This window comes from Dreissena polymorpha, chromosome 3 (genome assembly GCF_020536995.1).
Source record: "Dreissena polymorpha isolate Duluth1 chromosome 3, UMN_Dpol_1.0, whole genome shotgun sequence".
Taxonomy (NCBI): domain Eukaryota; kingdom Metazoa; phylum Mollusca; class Bivalvia; order Myida; family Dreissenidae; genus Dreissena; species Dreissena polymorpha.
In genome coordinates, this window is record NC_068357.1 from 66,622,828 (window position 1) to 66,640,997 (window position 18,170).

The 18,170-nt window shown below is 36.3% G+C and overlaps 1 protein-coding gene across 1 annotated transcript; it reads right to left on the reverse strand.

The window, feature by feature from the left end:
* Positions 1–1,601: 1,601 nt before the first annotated feature.
* Positions 1,602–16,440, reverse strand: LOC127874558 (dual specificity protein phosphatase 10-like). The gene is made up of 4 exons (XM_052418940.1): positions 15,596–16,440; positions 10,611–10,766; positions 8,780–8,965; positions 1,602–4,459 (listed from the first exon to the last, which is right to left on the reverse strand). Exons 1-4 carry the CDS (start codon positions 16,353–16,355, stop codon positions 4,191–4,193), a joined length of 1,371 nt encoding a protein of 456 aa, XP_052274900.1. The 5' UTR covers positions 16,356–16,440; the 3' UTR covers positions 1,602–4,190.
* Positions 16,441–18,170: the final 1,730 nt, after the last annotated feature.

Here is an 18,170-nt window from a genome sequence, read left to right on the forward strand (position 1 = left end):
AAAAGTAAAACTGTACATTCGTAACTTCGTAAGTATGAATAATTATGAACGCCAGAGAAATATGTCCCCAAAGTATACTTAACTTGAGGCTGTTAAAATGAGATAAAACCAATAAAGCAAATAATATCAACATTTGAAGATTTCCAATTTACTGTTAAAACAGCTCACAATACTTATGTGCACGTCACATATACAAAAGAACCTTTGTTGTAAAGAAAACAACATAGATAACAAATAAGCTAGATCTTTTTAGTCATAATGTTTACACAAATGTGACTCACTCAACAAAATTTTCCTTGATAATACATTTGCCCCACAACGAACAGAATATAAAAATATTTACATCAGTGGTGTTCGTATAATGTTTTACAACAACACAGTAAAACAAATCGTTTTATGTCCATTTCCATTTATAAAACATGCACATTTAAAATTAAAAATGGAAACAAAATTGGTTAGAATGCGTTTTAAAAAAACTTTATGAAATCGATTTCAATAAATATTATTGATTGCTTCAGACAGTCCTTTCAATATCTCTGCGAGAGGTAGCTTTGCGTGGGTAGAGAAAAATAAACTTTAATTTCTTACTATATATAACAATAACAATATTATTTTTTTAACAATACTAAGATAACCATCATAAAACGAAACCCAATATGTTCGAGTCGTTTCCTTATAATATCCTATAGATGAAATGAATTGCTATTCAAATATTTTACAATTGTACATGTAGAAGTGTTAAGTTTTATTCACTTCCTATTTCAACATCTACGTAGCTATTGCAGAAATCAAATTCTTTGCATAAACGCCTACAGGTTGTTATGTAACAACCATTGAAACGTTTTGGTTCACTTAAACCGCCTAACCGACGAGATATCGAAACGAACAAAGCACTTGCCATTGGTTTTTAATAAGACGTTTAATCGCATAAGTAAATTTCCCACGGGTAAAAACTAAACCTGCGATTGATCATAAAATGATTAAGCATTAAATGCTGAAGTGATTTTTATTATACATGTTGAAACATCCCAGCCATTTAAAAGACGCGTTACCCTAGAAACTAAACCCATTTATGCCCAGCGTCTAGAAAAAAGGCCTTGGCAAACAGCGAAGACCCAGATGAGACGTCGCATGATGCGGCGTCTCATCAGGGTCTGCGCTGTTTGCTTAAAGCAATTTCCGTGAGAAATATTCTAAATATAAAAATACATATACAAGACATCCCTAATTTTGGAAATAAATTGATCCAATTTAGAAGGATTGGGGAGTCCACTAGGCATAAATGGGTTAACACGAATCATTTTGAAATTATCAGCGAGTTGTGTAACAGTCAATAGCTCTTGTTAGTGATATCATCTTCATTGTTCATGTGTCAAAGACATGACTGATGACTTGAAGTGGGTGATATGTGGTGTGATTTAATCATAACCTAGGGTCGAATTTACTTGTTTTGTTTTACGGTAGGCGTAGAACTTATAAAAACAATCTTGTAAAAAACACTATAACTAGGTTTTGTAAGCATAATGAGTAAAATCACTTGTCACTCGATTTATTACGTGAACACATCGTTTATATCCCAACTTAAAGCAAAAACAAAATCGAAAATAGCATTAAATTAATAAATAAGCAGTCCTTTATGTCTTTATTACGCACTAGAACAGGACAAATTTGTTTACCTTTATGCATAAACATAAAAAACGCAAAACTTGTTCTGTTATTAAACCCGCTTTGTAATGTACGCATTCGTCATTTACGGAAAAAAATCGGCGTAAATTAAAACGTAAATGATCCAAAACTTATTACTAACAGTGGAGGGGGGGGGGGGCGAGATTGACATTTTGACAGGCCGCTTTAAAACACCGCTTTGCGACAAGATGTAACGACATTCTAATGTGATGAGTCATCAGCCGAAACACAATAGACGATTTTTGGTATTTACTTGGGACAAATAGAGCGCGGCACAATCTTTAGAAACCAGAAGAAATGCTATTCAGTCTATACACAAAATTGCTTTTAGAGGGCAAATAGTATTGTGTTATCGGTGTCAAGACCGAACTTTAAGAGGAATGAAATAAGCATAAGCGATCAAGGACTATCATCAAATAATACCAACTTTGGAAAACTACCACAAAAACATTTAAAAATAAGTTTTCAGAAAATAAATTATAATTGTTATACGTTAAAACAGTACGATTGGCTGGTTTAAGTCTGTTTTAAATTTAATCAATAGATTTCAGAACTTTGACCCTTTTTCTCGAATAGTCAGTTTTGAAATCATTGTTTGTACCGCAAAAAACCTGTACTTTTAAAATGAATAATGGATGTTATCATTATTGTCTATGTTTAAATTGGCCCCATTCAAAGAATTTTTGACATATAAAAGCCAGTGAAGTAATTCACAACCAATATAATCTACCCGGTATGTTCTGAACGCTATGAGGTTCTATGAGATACTTGGTGAAGAATTTAGTCGTAGTAACCGCACATTGAGCAAGTAATGTCTTAACCCTTTGCATGCTGGGAAATTTGTCGTCTGCTAAAATGTCGTCTGCAGAATTTTTAAAATTAGCATTTTCTTCTATTTTTTTCAAAGAATACTATCAGAATAGCAAACAGTTTGGATCCTGATGAGACGCCACGTTCTGTGGCGTCTCATCTGGATCAAAACTGTTTGCAAAGGCCTTTAAAATTCGGTTCCCGCACTGAAAGGGTTAAATATTATCAAAATGAGACACGCGAGAAGTAAGATGAATAGCACCGTGTAATGCTGATTATTTGTAAATTCTAGCATATATCATACTGTTCTCGCTCGCATGTTGAAAATATAAACAAAGTTATTTAGATAAAATGGATTGGAATCAGTTATACAATGAACAAAACGTAGAGTTCATAAACTCGCATTTGTAAATGTTTTTAAAGAACTCAAGTTAAAATGTTGTCATACGTTTACGTTCAGAAAACATAAATGTGTGTTAAGGACATGTCAAACAACGAAATATTGATATATATTACAATATATGAACAAGTGAATGGATTTCTAACATCAATACAACGTAAGGTCTATCTATCTAACTATATACGGATGACCAATGAAAATCACGTGGTCACATTAAAATGCCATTTCTAACGCGAAATTCTTCGCTCATGACGACTAAAAATCAGACGCAGTTTAGATTACTCGGCAACATGAAAATGCGGGCAGATTTGTCCAAAACTGCGCCGCACTTAATATGATTTCCAATCGCGTCTTCCGCATCAGTCATCGCATGTTTTTGTCATGAGTGGGGTATCTCGAGTGAATTACTCGGACTAATAATTGACGTGTCTAGTTTATCTCCATTAACAACTCATACAATAATGCAACCTCTAGATCACAGGCTGGAATTCGCCGAATGTTTGCGATTTTTACGAAGAAAAAAAATCGGTTACCCCACCCACGTCATCCATCAATGTTCACAAAACGAATCAAAACTCAGAAAACATATAATTGCACATGGATGGAAACAAATTAGTGAAAGACTTGTAATTTTTATCCCGAAGTCAAATGCAAGTCTGTTTCTTTTGTATGAATCATCCGTTGGAATGCCCATATTTTCTAAAGCAGACGACAATTTCATTTAAGACAGTAATTTAAATTTTTGTCGAAATGAACTTTAATTATACGTTGCATTTTAATTACAGCACTAACATGTCTGCAGAGCAGTGCATAAAAAAACGATTATGGCTCCGCGAGGGAAATTATATTCTCTTAGTCAGCAAATAAAATGGCCCATGCATAAATTACGAGGTTATTTGTGTCGAATTCTAGTACTGATATGGATTTTTGCTGTTATAATATCGTTTGCAATCACGGCATTAAGTGTCGTCTGCTTTATGGAACTAGGCTTCCAGATTCAGACGACATGAATCAGCACTCGCCATCGCATTGTTTCCCTGATACCTTAACAGCTCAACAAAGGGTCATTTGTTTCCTGTTTATAAATTTGAGCATCCGAATTCACAGCACTTCGTCCCTTGCGCGTCCGCTATTTGAAGCGCGACATGTTCCCCTTTACCTTTGACCTTTTTATTAAAACACTCCGGACTAAATGAACGTCCGTAGTTTTAGAAGCGTCTCCATTATGCATTTTAGCGACATGAATACCCGTTCTGCAGATTTTAAAGTCCACGCAAGTCTGCAAAGTTCCAATTCACGTGCACTCTTCTATGATTTGCGACACCGGCGAAGCCAAAACGCGCGGTACATGTCCCTGATTAAGCGCCTGCTCAAAGTCCAAAAGCTGGCCCATGAAGTTAAAATTCGGCGAGATGATCGGACGCTTGGATTTCACGTATCTGTAAGCGTCTGTCATGGACATCCGCGAGTGTTGCAGCAGGAATGATATGGTGATAGTGGCCGAGCGCGATACGCCTGCCTGACAATGCACGAGCAACTTGGCCCCAGCTTCACGAGCCTCGTCTGAAATTAAAAGAACCCATATATGATCAGTTTGTATATATTGTATTTTGAGGTCCCTCCTATTGTTTTTAATCAAACCTATAAAGTTATATAGTGACAAAGAAAGAGTGCTTTCAACTTACCGCAGAGCTATTAATTAATAGATAGAAAACAGTTTTACAGATTTGTTCTTTCAATTTATTGTATATAGTATACAGGAAGATACGATGTTTTTATTACGAAAGTCTATGCGGCGCGCCCACTACGAATTTTAGAGACCATGGACTAGCGGTCTCCTGCTAATTTGTATATTTGGAGTATTATTGGTGAAATAGAAATAGAACTCCATTTTGTTTTGATTCATTGTACATTATTGCGTAATTTTGATCAAAATTATATAACTGTTTCACACTTCGGGAGACCAACCACGAACGTCATACAACGAAGTACACACAAAACGAACCAAACATCGAATCAATATAAGCAAAGGCAAAAATCAATTCTAGATATAATCTACAAAAAGGTCAACGACCTGACTATCAAACGTATTTACGCAACCAAGCTACAAAATCAAGCAGTCCAGAACCGAAGTCGAAATGAGGTTACTACTGCGTTTGTATATTTTGCTATACACATGAGCATTTCGTGCCACGGCCAATGACTCAGAGGAAGCTGAGATGTAAATACAAGATGTGCCAGATAACTGCTAATTTCCGGACCATATACACCGAACGCCAGTTCAGCTATGATAAAAACAACGTCCATGACATTTTCGAGTTAACATTTCGAGAAGTGGGTCATATTCAGAACTGCGGGGCAGCAGATGCCGCCACATTGTATGACCTTGACCTTGCATCTAGGATTACCGGTAGTTTGTTAAGGATTATTGGTTGCTATTCTCTTTTTGCTTCGATAGTGAAAAGGCGTTTTATTTTTAAAAACTTGATTTGAACTTTTAATACTACGTGATAATAAACTGGTTACGATGTTTATGTATCTACATAATGTAAACTTATTTCTGCAACCATCGGACAATTGACTTATTCGTAATTGATCATTTATTTTAAAGGCAATAGCAACTGTTGCACTATCGGTGATTTTTTTTCCACGCAAATTTTTTTTCCTTGGCGAAATGGATTGAGCGCGATGTATATTTGTGCTCTTTATGAGAAACATAAACAACTGCATTCGCAACTTCATAAACGTGGACGCCGGGCAGGTGATCCTGTGCTTGCTGTAATGATATACCGCGATGAGTAACACTTTACAGCTGTTACAGCTGCGATATAAGGGGAGCATAAAACCACCATCTGTCCCCGAAATCAATATCAACATGCTACAGCATCATTTCTATCCTTCACCCTCCCTATCATAATCATAAACCGGTTGTCCTAAAAAGGTAGCCGTCGGTGTTGACTCATCGCAGGTGACAAACGCGCGACGTGTTCTGCTGCTAATAAAGCGTTTCAAGAAAAAGGGAACTTTGAATGAGCGGGAGGTTGAGTCCTTGTTGAGAATCAAAACGAAAGGATTTATTGTCTTCGATTTTTACGAGCTAATAGAAAAGGGGAGGGGACAGGTGAATTCTGCGGAACTAAATCTCTGTTCCCGCTTGAAAGTATTTAAATGACCAACTGTGCTGACAATAAAATGACTCAGTAATAATATTGGAAATTCGATTTTTAATGGTCATTTTCCGATAAAATCGCGTGAGAACTTGTCGAAAACGGAAACAGGTTTCTCGAGTTGCAGCCCGGAATGATACAGAAAACCATTGTCCGTGCGGCGGTTTGTTTTCGGAACAAAGTTCATGTAACATTAGACTTTTTCATATAACAATATATTTCCGCCATCCAGTTTTTATATAGCGAAAAAACATTTAGTATTAATAAGCGTGTACTGAAAACAGAAAACAGTTGGTCGATTAATGAAAAGTTTGGGTTTAAAAATACGAATACAGAAGCCTTTAATAGGTTTGCGCTGTGATGAAGTATTTACTTAAGCCTTGACAACGCACAACACAATCGCATATTTGAACAAGACGACTAACTGTAAGTGCACGTAAATGGAAAGTGACACACGGTTTATGACTCAGACGACAAACATTTTTAAACTCGACTTATATTCTTATTCTAGTATCATTCCAGGTATACGCAGCTTTTGCATTCACGTGGCAAATATTCAGAAAACTGATTTAGTTGCGCATTTGTTTACGAGTAACAAGCGATAACAGATGAATGATTAAACAAACAAAGTGTGATAAGCGTCGGTAATATTACAAAATGTTACACATACTGTCAATATATCGCGAAAACTGACCGGCTGTAAAATGCTCACTTTTAAACACAATAAATTGAGAGCCATTCCATCAAGATCTGTTCTTAAATTTAAATACGTCAATTGCAACTTGTCGATCAGTTGTATAGTTCAATTTATACGTCTGCCCTAATAAAATACTTAAAATGCACCCACGTTCATTTTGTAACTTTTTTTTAAAGTTCAGGGCACCGTTTCAATAAACATCGTAAAACACATTTACGATACGAAACATTTTTCGAAGATGCATAATTGCTGGAGTCCAGGTAATTACTTATATTGGCATCTCTAGCGCCGTATATATTTGACGAGCATAGCGAACTAGTTCGTCTACTTATTAAAATTCTCTCGTAAGTTAACATTGTCGTACGATCGTTTATGACACGGACCCCTGATCATCGACAAAAACGCATGCGTTCGTTATAATAAAACATGCGTGAATGCGCCCTTGTTCAAATACTATAAAATAGACAGCCTGTAATATATAATACATGTTAAGAGTCGTCGCCATAGAATATTCACTGAATCATGTCGGGCCCTTTATGACTACCTAGTCTTAATATACCGTTGACTCATCGTGTAGGCAAGATCTATTTCAAATAAACTGATTAACGAGGGCCCAGGGAAGTGCAAAACACGAAAACACTTGGGTGGCGCATGTTAAAACGTCGTGTTTAATTCTGAAAGGTTATATATTATCACCTCGCGCGCGATCTCATTAATTATTTAAAGCGGCTATCTGTCCCTGGTGTATTTTATATTCAGGAATCCAGTCATAGAGTAATCAAAGCGAGATGTGGGTTCCTGCCTATTGAGTTTGCATACATGGATCAAAACAGCTAAATTAAATTATAAGCACTAATTTCCGGTGATCATAATTAATGAAAAGACAACTTAAGGCCGTAACAAAGGCAAAGTTATCATACCTTTAATTATAACTATTTGTACACGAAAGATGGCTTTGTTTATTGGAATAAAGATGTACGTGCTATTTCGAGCGGAAACCAATAACTTAATAACGCTCTGTTTGATAAAAATTCACAGAAAATCAAATTCATAATTACTATAACTACTCCACTGCCCCCGATAAATCATCGCAGTTCGTCAAATTTTGCAAAAACCCTGTCTCAATAACAAACACAATTAATGTAAGAACCTTACACTGAGTTTAAAAAATCAATCTTAACCGAGTCTAACTAAGAGTAAAGCAAACATTACAGATTTAAAATGTAAGACCGGAACGAGCGTTACGCAACAAAACAAACAAAATGACAGCTGAGTGATTCTGAGTCACGGGTACGTTCGAGTCCTCTTTGTTCAATTACAAACAATCTTTAAAGCGATGCTGAAAAAATTAGGTCCGTAACCGATTTAACCAATTCAATACCGCACAGGTTAATCGAATACCCTTTGTTTAAAGCAATTCCCCACCAGAAAAAGATGGCAAACACGTCAAAGACGAGTTTCAGAATTTATACTCGTTCAAATTAAACCAACATTTGGAGAAAGAAAAAACACCACCAATCACGTGACTCACGCTGGCTGCACCATCTGATGCTCAGGCGCCTGCTCTTGCAGAAGTGACAGGTGGGTACCAAACGTTATCGCAGAAGAGAAAAGTTCCCGCCAATTTACATTTATAATGTGCAAGCTGGCGACAAAAGCGATACAGATCTTCAAACTTTAACCCATCTAGAACTACATCGTGTCACTGACGTTTCGTATGAATATCAATGTTTGTTGTACGCCATTACTTACAAGTGGTCGCTCATATGCTTTCCAAACACGAATCTATATAGGACTATTACAATTTGACAATAAGCCAAATTAAAATTTAACCATACGTATGTAACTTTCACATCACATGGACCTTCACACCTACAACTAACCGGGATAAACAGAACCTACAACCGCCAACTAAAACGGCCACTGTACTTGTAAATAATCAACACCAGACGAATAACAGCCAAAGCAAAATGGTATAAAAGCAGAAGTTGCATGAACAGAACACATTGGCTAACTTACCAATGAAGCAACCGGCTTCTTCGAAATACTGTCGGAGGTTCTGCTGCCCGCTGTCGGACGCCGGTATGCGTTTGTACCTAATGCCGTGGTTTTCAAAATGCTGGGGTAAGTGTGACGTCACGTTGAGGACGTAAGTCACGCCGAGGTCATTAAGACGCTGCAGATTGGCCGCGTCACGTTCGTTTCCTAAGGAGGAAACAAGTGTATACATGTATTATGTTATTCGGAAGTAAAAATTATATATAACTCATTTTTAAAGGTCCCTTTTTATCAATGTGTTAATTCTTTAATTTTGTTTAAACATATCGTCCATAATGACAAAGTTCTGGATGCGGTCCTTAATAGCATCGCCATTATTTAATCATAACAATTTGATTCACATAAAATATTTTTGAGGTGCTAGAGACATCCACACAATCTTTTCAGGCTTGTCCAGTTCTTTTGTGTTTGTTGACTGAAAACCACAAATATTATATTGAGTTCCGTATCCGTGGGTGGTTTCCAGATTGTTCCTGTTTCCGGAAACGGATATCACGTAAGTTTTTATGATTTATAATGATGTTTAATAAATCACTCTTTTATCCTAACCACATCAATACAGTATCTAATAAATAAAAATACACAGCAAACAAGAACTAGGAACAAATCGAGGATTTTGTGCATTTTTTAAATAGTTTTTTCTTCATGTATGACTGACTGTTCGTAAGCAAATGGTCACGATCGTATTTTTTTTAAATATTTTATTTAATTTCGTGTTCTAAAGTCAAACCGGAATAACATTTATAACACGAAATCAGTGTCCATATTGAAACATTTGGGCATGCGAACACAATATGTTACACATAGGTTAGAACATCGGCGTGTTTCCGATGACGAGATTAAGCAATGTACGTTAAATGACGCAGATCAATCAAGTTTCTCTTAGCAACATCCTTTTAGCGAAAGATCTAATGCAGATATGCTTGTTATTCATATTTACTTCCCACATTCAAACACCACATTACATTTGAAAATTTCTGAAACCTGATGCTAAGTATGTAAGTAAATTCACTTATATATAGCCTTACAACACAGACAAGTGCACACCAGGGCTGCAAACCAGGACTTCACACAGCGACGAGGTAATGACGTTTGCAGTATTGTTTAATATGATTTATTTAGGCCGTTCTCAATCAAAAACACACTGAAAACTATTTGTCGCATTAAAATGTTAATTATAGTTAATACATATTGTACCCGCTGGGCCTGTCCTCATATAAAATAAAACATCGAGGCTCGGGCTAGCCTACAAAATAATATAACAATTATATCCATCCCAACACACGTGCTATACAAGTGTTGAATGTTGAAACCAAAGGCAATGTTCAAAATGATAAATAAAACTGCCCAGAGGGTAACACAATAAGGCCTATAACAAGAATACAAGCCTTGTTTGTTTCTGGTTTGCTTAATGACCAATAATTACTCATAGCATAACATGAACGAAACAAATACATCATGGACGGCTTAGCGGTTCGCAATCATCATGATCATCGAGTATTGGCAACATTATATGCGGCTTAGGCCGAATATAAACTGTTTCTCTGTATTGAAAAAAGAGGAAATCTTTCAAATTTTAGAAAGAACCTACGTTCATTTGTAATATGAGGTGCAGCACTTGCTTTAAGACAAAAAGTATCCGAATTCTAATGTTATGACACAAGTTTGAAAGCGTATATTTCTTGTTCGCGATACAAATTCCGCGGAAATTACTTCAAACATAGGTATTGGATAGAGAAATGGGCTTTACAAACGTAGTAATGTCCAGAAGGTAACGTCACACTCTACTTACCGAGGTAGAGAAATGGTAGGATTTGGGAGGCAGTAGCGGTCTCAATTGCCGGCTCAATGATGGGCGTGGTGGGGCTGTACAAGGGCTTGTGCTCGTGACATTTGAGGGAGCTCTTGCACATATCCCCGTGCTCTGACTGGAAATCGTCCAACCCGCCTGAAAATATGCATAGTTTTACATGTATTCAGGTTATTTATCTGATGCTAGTATTTTACTTTGCTCATACTTTGCCCATCGCCATTTTTATCTTTCCTAAGAAAACATTTGAAATCTAAAGTCTTAATTGCCTATTGCTTATTTTGTAAAGTAAAACCGCAAAAGGGAATAGTTATCAGTGACCAAATTAGTCATTGCATGTGGCGAACCATTGAGTTCGTTATGGACGTTAGATGATATCAAGAAATCACTGATATTTAATATCAAGGCAACATTACTTAAATGTATCAAGTCCGTATTTTTTCAATGTGATTTTTAGCTTATTGCATGTTAAATAATCACTTCCACATTACGCTGTTATTCATTATCTCAGTAAGAGAAACGTTTGTTGGTTAAGGGTTTTATGCCTGACTCAGCCTCAGCCTAATATTTATCATTCAAAGATATAGCGAACGTGCGTCGTTATATTTCAGTAAATAAAATGCTAGTGACGCAAACAGAGCAAGATTGACTACTAGTTTACGACTTATCTTTCCATACCTGGCGCGATGCCATCTTCATCATTCAAAATGCAAGCGCTAGGTAGATAGCGCTTCCCACGGTGCTACAAGATTTCCCATTCATTAACGAACAACCCCGATACATCAGCCACCCGGTGCCTACGTCAGCAGATGCGTCTACATTTAACGCGTTTGCATTTTTATGCGGTTTCGTAAACATCATTAACACTAAATTAACAAACAGCGGATTTGTCAGAAGATTCAATAACATAAATACGCGCTTAGGCCGTCCAAATGGTGTTTCCGTTAATCTCTCGCGTGCCGCGCACGTGCCATTACAAGGAAACCAGCTGCGCATGCGCGTAACGGCTTGTGATCTATCGTGCAAAGAGCGGCACTAAAATAGGCGCGAACTAGAGCGTTTGTGGTGACGTCACCCAATCAAAACGAGATCCCTTAACAAAGAGCCAATAGACGCCGAATGGGTGACTCATATCAACATCACAGATGCTCCGAGGTGGCAGTCAATTAATGTGTTAATCATATTTACAAATAAATCAAAGGATCGTGGGTCTATAGAGATAGAATCGTACTTGAACGGAGTTCCCTCCGGCTCAATAATAAATACGATAATTACACCAATATACGCCAGTACCCGGTAGCCCCATTCCTCCGCAATACACACAGACACCGTGTTCAAACTTAGGTCTAGATCAAGCCCATGTAAACTTATTTACTAAATAATACACTATTCCCTTTACAATTGTAAACACTTCAATGTTTTTGTTGAAATATAATCGGGGATTCCGATAAAATGTTCTAATAATTTTATGTGCGATTGATGAAAGAAACGAACGCCAGGATGTTAAGCAGTATCGTACTCAATAAAGTACTAAAGTCATAACTGCGTCAAAAAATACAGAAATAGACTGAAATGGACTGGTTTAAATACAGTTTAACATATGCCGGCATATGCTGAAATGAGCCTCAAGTAGATCGCGAATATAACGCTAAAGACACTTATAAATATAAATCAATTTAATTCCAAGTTCATAACAACAACACGTACCGATCTAACTGGGGATTCTGGCCCTCCTAAATTACCTAGATCGTGATGCTAGTGCGCCAATTTTAACTGAAATCCAAACTTCTGCAATTACAAATTTCCACCGACAGGTAAAATTCGAATCTATAAATAACAGAACTATCGGAGATGAGCCAAAAATTCTCCGCTGCTTCGGTCTAAAAGAGCAGGAATTAAGAGACGCGCGATAACATCAAGATAAATAGGGCATGAGTCACATATCACAGAACACAGCGCCGAAAACATCGGTCTGAACGAGTTCCAGGATACAAACTTGCTCGGATGAAAGTAGCCGACCGCTATGCGATGTATGAAAGTCAAATATTTCAAAAATAGCTCATGATTGTTAAAATTTGTCAGCCGGATGAATCACGCGCGCGCTATTATTTTCTCTGTATTAACTATTTAATTTATTTCGTGCCAATTATTCGGCGACACACGCAAGCAATAATTATTCAAATTGGGCTGCAATTAACGTCGTTTTTACACAAAAACGCACAATATTGAAATTAAAAAAAGTGAAAAAAAACTTTAAATCGGACGTCAATAATCCTGGTCATGATTAAAGGCATTGGTTTGTTGATTAGTTTCCGAAATCGTTTCAAAATGAACTTACCGAACAAATTATTGTAAGTCAGAAATTGGCGAATTTAAGTGATGACGAAATTTCGTGCTTGCGAAAAAAATGGTTTCACAGTATAACATGTATGAGAAAAACATGTACATACTAATGCCTGTTAAATTACATTGACTTACAATACGAAAAGATGTATACTATCGTAAAACTATCGTATATTATCGTATCCACTGTCTTTCTGACAATACGTTATTTACAACCAAGACAGAGCGAAGTTTTTGTAAGCCAGCTATCAGTGGCTATCAAACTTCGTTGATAATGTCGGTTATCGGCGCATATGCGGGAATTCTATCGGATATTCTGGCAAAACACGCTATCTTATCAGTGCGGCTTGTCTTACCTACGCTTCTTTAACATTTCACCAGCCAATGTCAGATAATGAAATTACTGTTGACATGATATAGCATTCTATCAGGTGGTAGCCGGCTTGCGGTTTTGTGGTAAACCGGTAAACAGTATAAATTATATTGGCCATCATAAAATGTACACAGTGTCTGACCGCAATGTGTTAACCATTCAATCTGATCGTAAATAGATAAATGATTGTACATTCAGTTTATTTAAAATCAAATAAATGTACATTTTAGTTAACGTTTAAGAAAAATACGTTTATCAAAACCGGCGTGAGCCGAGTGAACATGTCAAATTACATAAAAGTTCTTTACATGTTAACATTCCATTTTAACCGATCAGGTTTTAAGTTTGTTCTTATAATATTGAATGTCCCATTGCAATTAAAAATAGCGAAGTGGTACAGTGGTCGTGCGCAAAGTTTCTTAATGGGTTGTAGCGTCTGGAAAGGTAAATAACAAGATCACCAGGATTCATCTGGCTGAAGCTAGAAACAAGCAGTACACGTGCATCGGTCACTTGATAATGAAACACAAGATTAAGGTCAATGTCGAGGTACACACGTATTGGTAAACACGAACAAGCTTAAAATGAGTACTTTAATAGGACTCAATTTATTAAAAATGGGTTTTGGCAATATGAACTCGTGTACCCGATATATTGACAATAAATCAACCGTTTATATGTACTAGGTCTTGTTCATGATCACATGTGATGTTCTGTTTTATTTAAGTTTAAAAAGAGAATTATATCAAGTCAGCGGCACATACATCGAATGATTGCTTGTTTCGATTTTTACACAATCAGTTGACAATGCTTACGCATATACAAAGACACAAACATGTACATCACGGGCGTTATTATAGTTAACACAATGGGTGAATACATTTCGTGAGCAACTCACTATTTCATCATATTTTATTTTGCTCTTAATCACTTTCGCGTTTAAACGCTCCTTTCAAAAGCGGAGTCGTTCAATGTGACGTTACCAACCGCAAACCACAAAAAATAGTTCCGCCTTAACCATGCGTTACGCATACGGAAACGGTACATTTCTTAAAGCATGTAACAAGGACCTGCATCATTGTTTGAAAAAAAAATGAAATAAAAAAATAATAACTTCGTGAACAAAGACTTATTATTCGTCGTATAGTTAACGTTATAGTATTGAGTTGTAGTTAAATCGAAGCGATGGCTGTACAGCCGCAAAAATAAATTATTTAATGTAAGTAAAATCGTGAGAAATTTTGGCATGTAGAATCGGACGATCATGCATATTATCGGCAAAAAATCTTTTAAATAAAGTAATAAAGCATGCTATAAATAATTGTAACTTTTTTATATTACCGTATTTCCATTAAAACAAGAAGTGTCTACATAACTTATAGTCTTATCGGATATTTTATCAGTGTGGACTAAAACGTATTTTATCAGTTCACGTGTTCATAATTTATAAGCTCTCTATGATATTCTGAATGAATTCGCACTATAAAAATGTGCTATTTATAATAAATGAATTTACAACTTCAGATGCATTGGGATTTTGAATGGCAATAACGTTTTCTTTATTCTTCATTAAACTGAACATTATATTTTAGAATAAGTTATATTAAATATGATCAATATAGCTATAAAATATGGCTACACTGGTTGATTGCTAACTGAAGTTAATGTTAAACAAATCTTAAATGTTGACGGAGAACTTTCAACAATCTTGATAAAATCGTTCTAAAACATTTAACCCTAAGGGTACGAGCATGAGTCATTGCAGTTGGTGAGAAATCAAGCGGCTAGTTTCTGTCATCATGCGTGAGAAATATTTGAATGACAGGCTAGCACGGGGCTGAGGGGCAGTCCCTTTTGTTAGAGCTGCATAGGAGAACAATGGGAACAAAAGCTTGAAATATGTTAACTCCGAGATATAAATCAGACACTCAGTTAAGCTGAGTCAGTGTCAACTTATAAATTCTTCCATGGGCGATTTAACATTGAATATGGTTTAAGTATTTTAATAACAACGATTTTTAGACGATGTAAATACCAAAATACCAAATTTGACATCTGAAACATCTTTGTGATTACCAAGTCTTGTACAAAAACTCGTATTTTAGAACTTCAAATGGTATTTTTGAGACTATTGATTAGGGATTAATAGTTACATTTGTATTTTAAAACTTTTCTTAAACCTAGTTATGATAATAAACAAATATTATATTGACCAAATATTGTATGTGTGTGTTTGAGTTATTAAGCTTACCTTTTAATACACACGCCAACTTTCCCTCGCTCCTGAGTACAGAAATCACCACGTACATAGAAGAGTCTGTAGCCAGATCTTTAAGGTCTCTAGTTCTGTCATCGTACACGATAATTTCCTTGTTATTCTTTTTCTTATAGAGGTCTTTCCCTTCTTTTGTCGTCACAAGATCAACTAATGAACACTTTCCCTGGAGAAGCCGACGACGGTTGAACCGGTCGGAACAGTTAATATTCACAGCACCCTGAATATGGTTTGCATTGTAGGCGAAAAATGGTCGACAGTCGAGAATTAAAACCGGTTTTAGTTTGTTCATTCTACAACTTAATTCCGAAGGCAGAATAAATCTATGGTGGAGTGTAGGGCTCCCGTTATTAAGGGGCCCGTTGTTAATCTGCATGTTCATAGATTCCATCTTGCACCGTTTGGTCAGCAGGTTGTCCGAAGTGAAATCTGGGAAGTCGAGCGATAGCCCGATCCTTCGTCTGGCGAGTATTCCCACCGCTCGAGTCTCTCCCGGAGTTAGAACCTCAATCTCCCCACCCTCAGGCATTTGAACACCTTCCTTGGCCTGGTGGTTTAGCACCGCCCGGTAAAACTCGGAAAATAATACCTTAATAATCCAAATCGCATTCCTGATCAAATTCCGCGTGAAGTCCACTTCCCGTACGGACGCACAAACACACTCTTCACTGGCTCTCGAAGCCGTCTTCGCTGGTAGACAACACGCTGATAAACTGAGGTAGCTTGTTGCTGACATAAACGTACAACAACTGTTAGAATGTCGGTATGCGAGAAAATCCACTACCTCTTCACAGTATCAACAAGCAATGTATGAAGCGTGCAATACATGAATGGTCGCTTATTACTACGCTACGTCACGAAATGAGATCATTTCGCTATTTTTAGACCAGCGCCGCGTATAGAAGATTGGTCGATGTTTACATCTTCACGGTCTATATGATTTCCGCGCATGCGCACGAATGAGTATGCTCGGTTAATCTGTATTGACACACTACACAAGCAGACAGCTCTGTATATAGAGCTTACGGATCTGTTATGACATCGCCGCTGAGTTATCAAAGCGTGACTAAAAGTCAGTTCAACAAAACCTGAGAATGTGTTTACGATCACGTTCATTGTGAGTAACTGAGGGATATAATTAATGATCGGCTAATCTTATCCATGGGCACTTGAAAACTTTTTTGGTCCTTACATATATCAGATACATATTTAAAAAAACACAATTTTTTCAAGTGTACATGTGATATTATCTTAAAGTAACATTACTAATAAAAATCAACGAAAATTTCGTACAATATTTCGTAAAATACTAGCAAACTTAACCAATTAAAAATCAGTGTTCCTTATGCAATTGTCGAAATTTCAACGCCAGATGTGGTCTGGTAAAATAGATGTTTGTAGATACAAAATGCTCGCTGTTTTTTAATTTTAATTTTCCGCAACGATATCTATTCATACGACACATGCACAGTAACATGGTGTTCGTGTGTCGTATGAATAGATATATTCGCGGGAAATTAAAATGGAATTGTGTCACAAATAAATAAAAACGAGCATTTTGTATCTACAAAAATCTATGTAATCATACCACATGTAGCGTTGAAATGTGGCCATTGCTATAAGGAACACTGATTGTTTAGATGTTAACTTTATTTTACGAAATACTTTATTACAAAATTTTTGTTGATTTTGAGCGTTATAAAGACTTTAAAAATATAGATTCGATTGTATTTAATCAACGCACTAGTGAATATAATTATTCCGGGTATATTCGTATGGGGTTTCGTTGGTTTATTTCAATCATTAGAATGGCATGGCTGTGAAGTGTGCCATTGAAATATGTACATGTTATGCATTCCTGTTGGAAATAAAGTTGGCGGAATCAAGTTACGTGCATATCTGTTGGTTGTGATTCCTAACAATGAAGCGCGTGCTAATGAATGTCAAGAATTCCGTACTTGAGATTTAGTCTTTATGCATTGATTAAGGTTTTGAATTCAATAGATATATAATCAAGGTGCCTGTACCACGTGACTTTTTCGGCTATGTGTGGGACAATCGGATGTCAACAAACCATCGCTTCAGGTAACGTTTTTGATAATTTCTTCATTTATTCAAAACCATTTTCAAAAAAATAAAAACGAGAGCCCGGTCATTGTCAAAATACAGAACTGTGTTAAATTTGCGCAAAATTAATTAAGTATTTATTGCAAAAAGTGCAACCGCGTGTTTGAAAACACACAAAGTGAAATGCTATGTGTGGTATATTTGTTATTCAATCAACACAAAACGTTCATTATAATATTGTTGAAGGTTTAAAAAATAGGGCGACATTGTAATTCTTCATAGAGAAGCTACATATATTGTATGTTTGCGCATATACATCTGATTCGGAGTCTGTGTATAAAAATGCAATAATGCTATGTGTGGGACACATTTTTGAAATGCTATGTGTGGTATGCAAGAATTTTCCCGTCAGTTCTGCATTTAATCTGAACACAGTTTTTTAAGAATCTAAAACATATACTCAAGTCTGTACTGAAAATATATC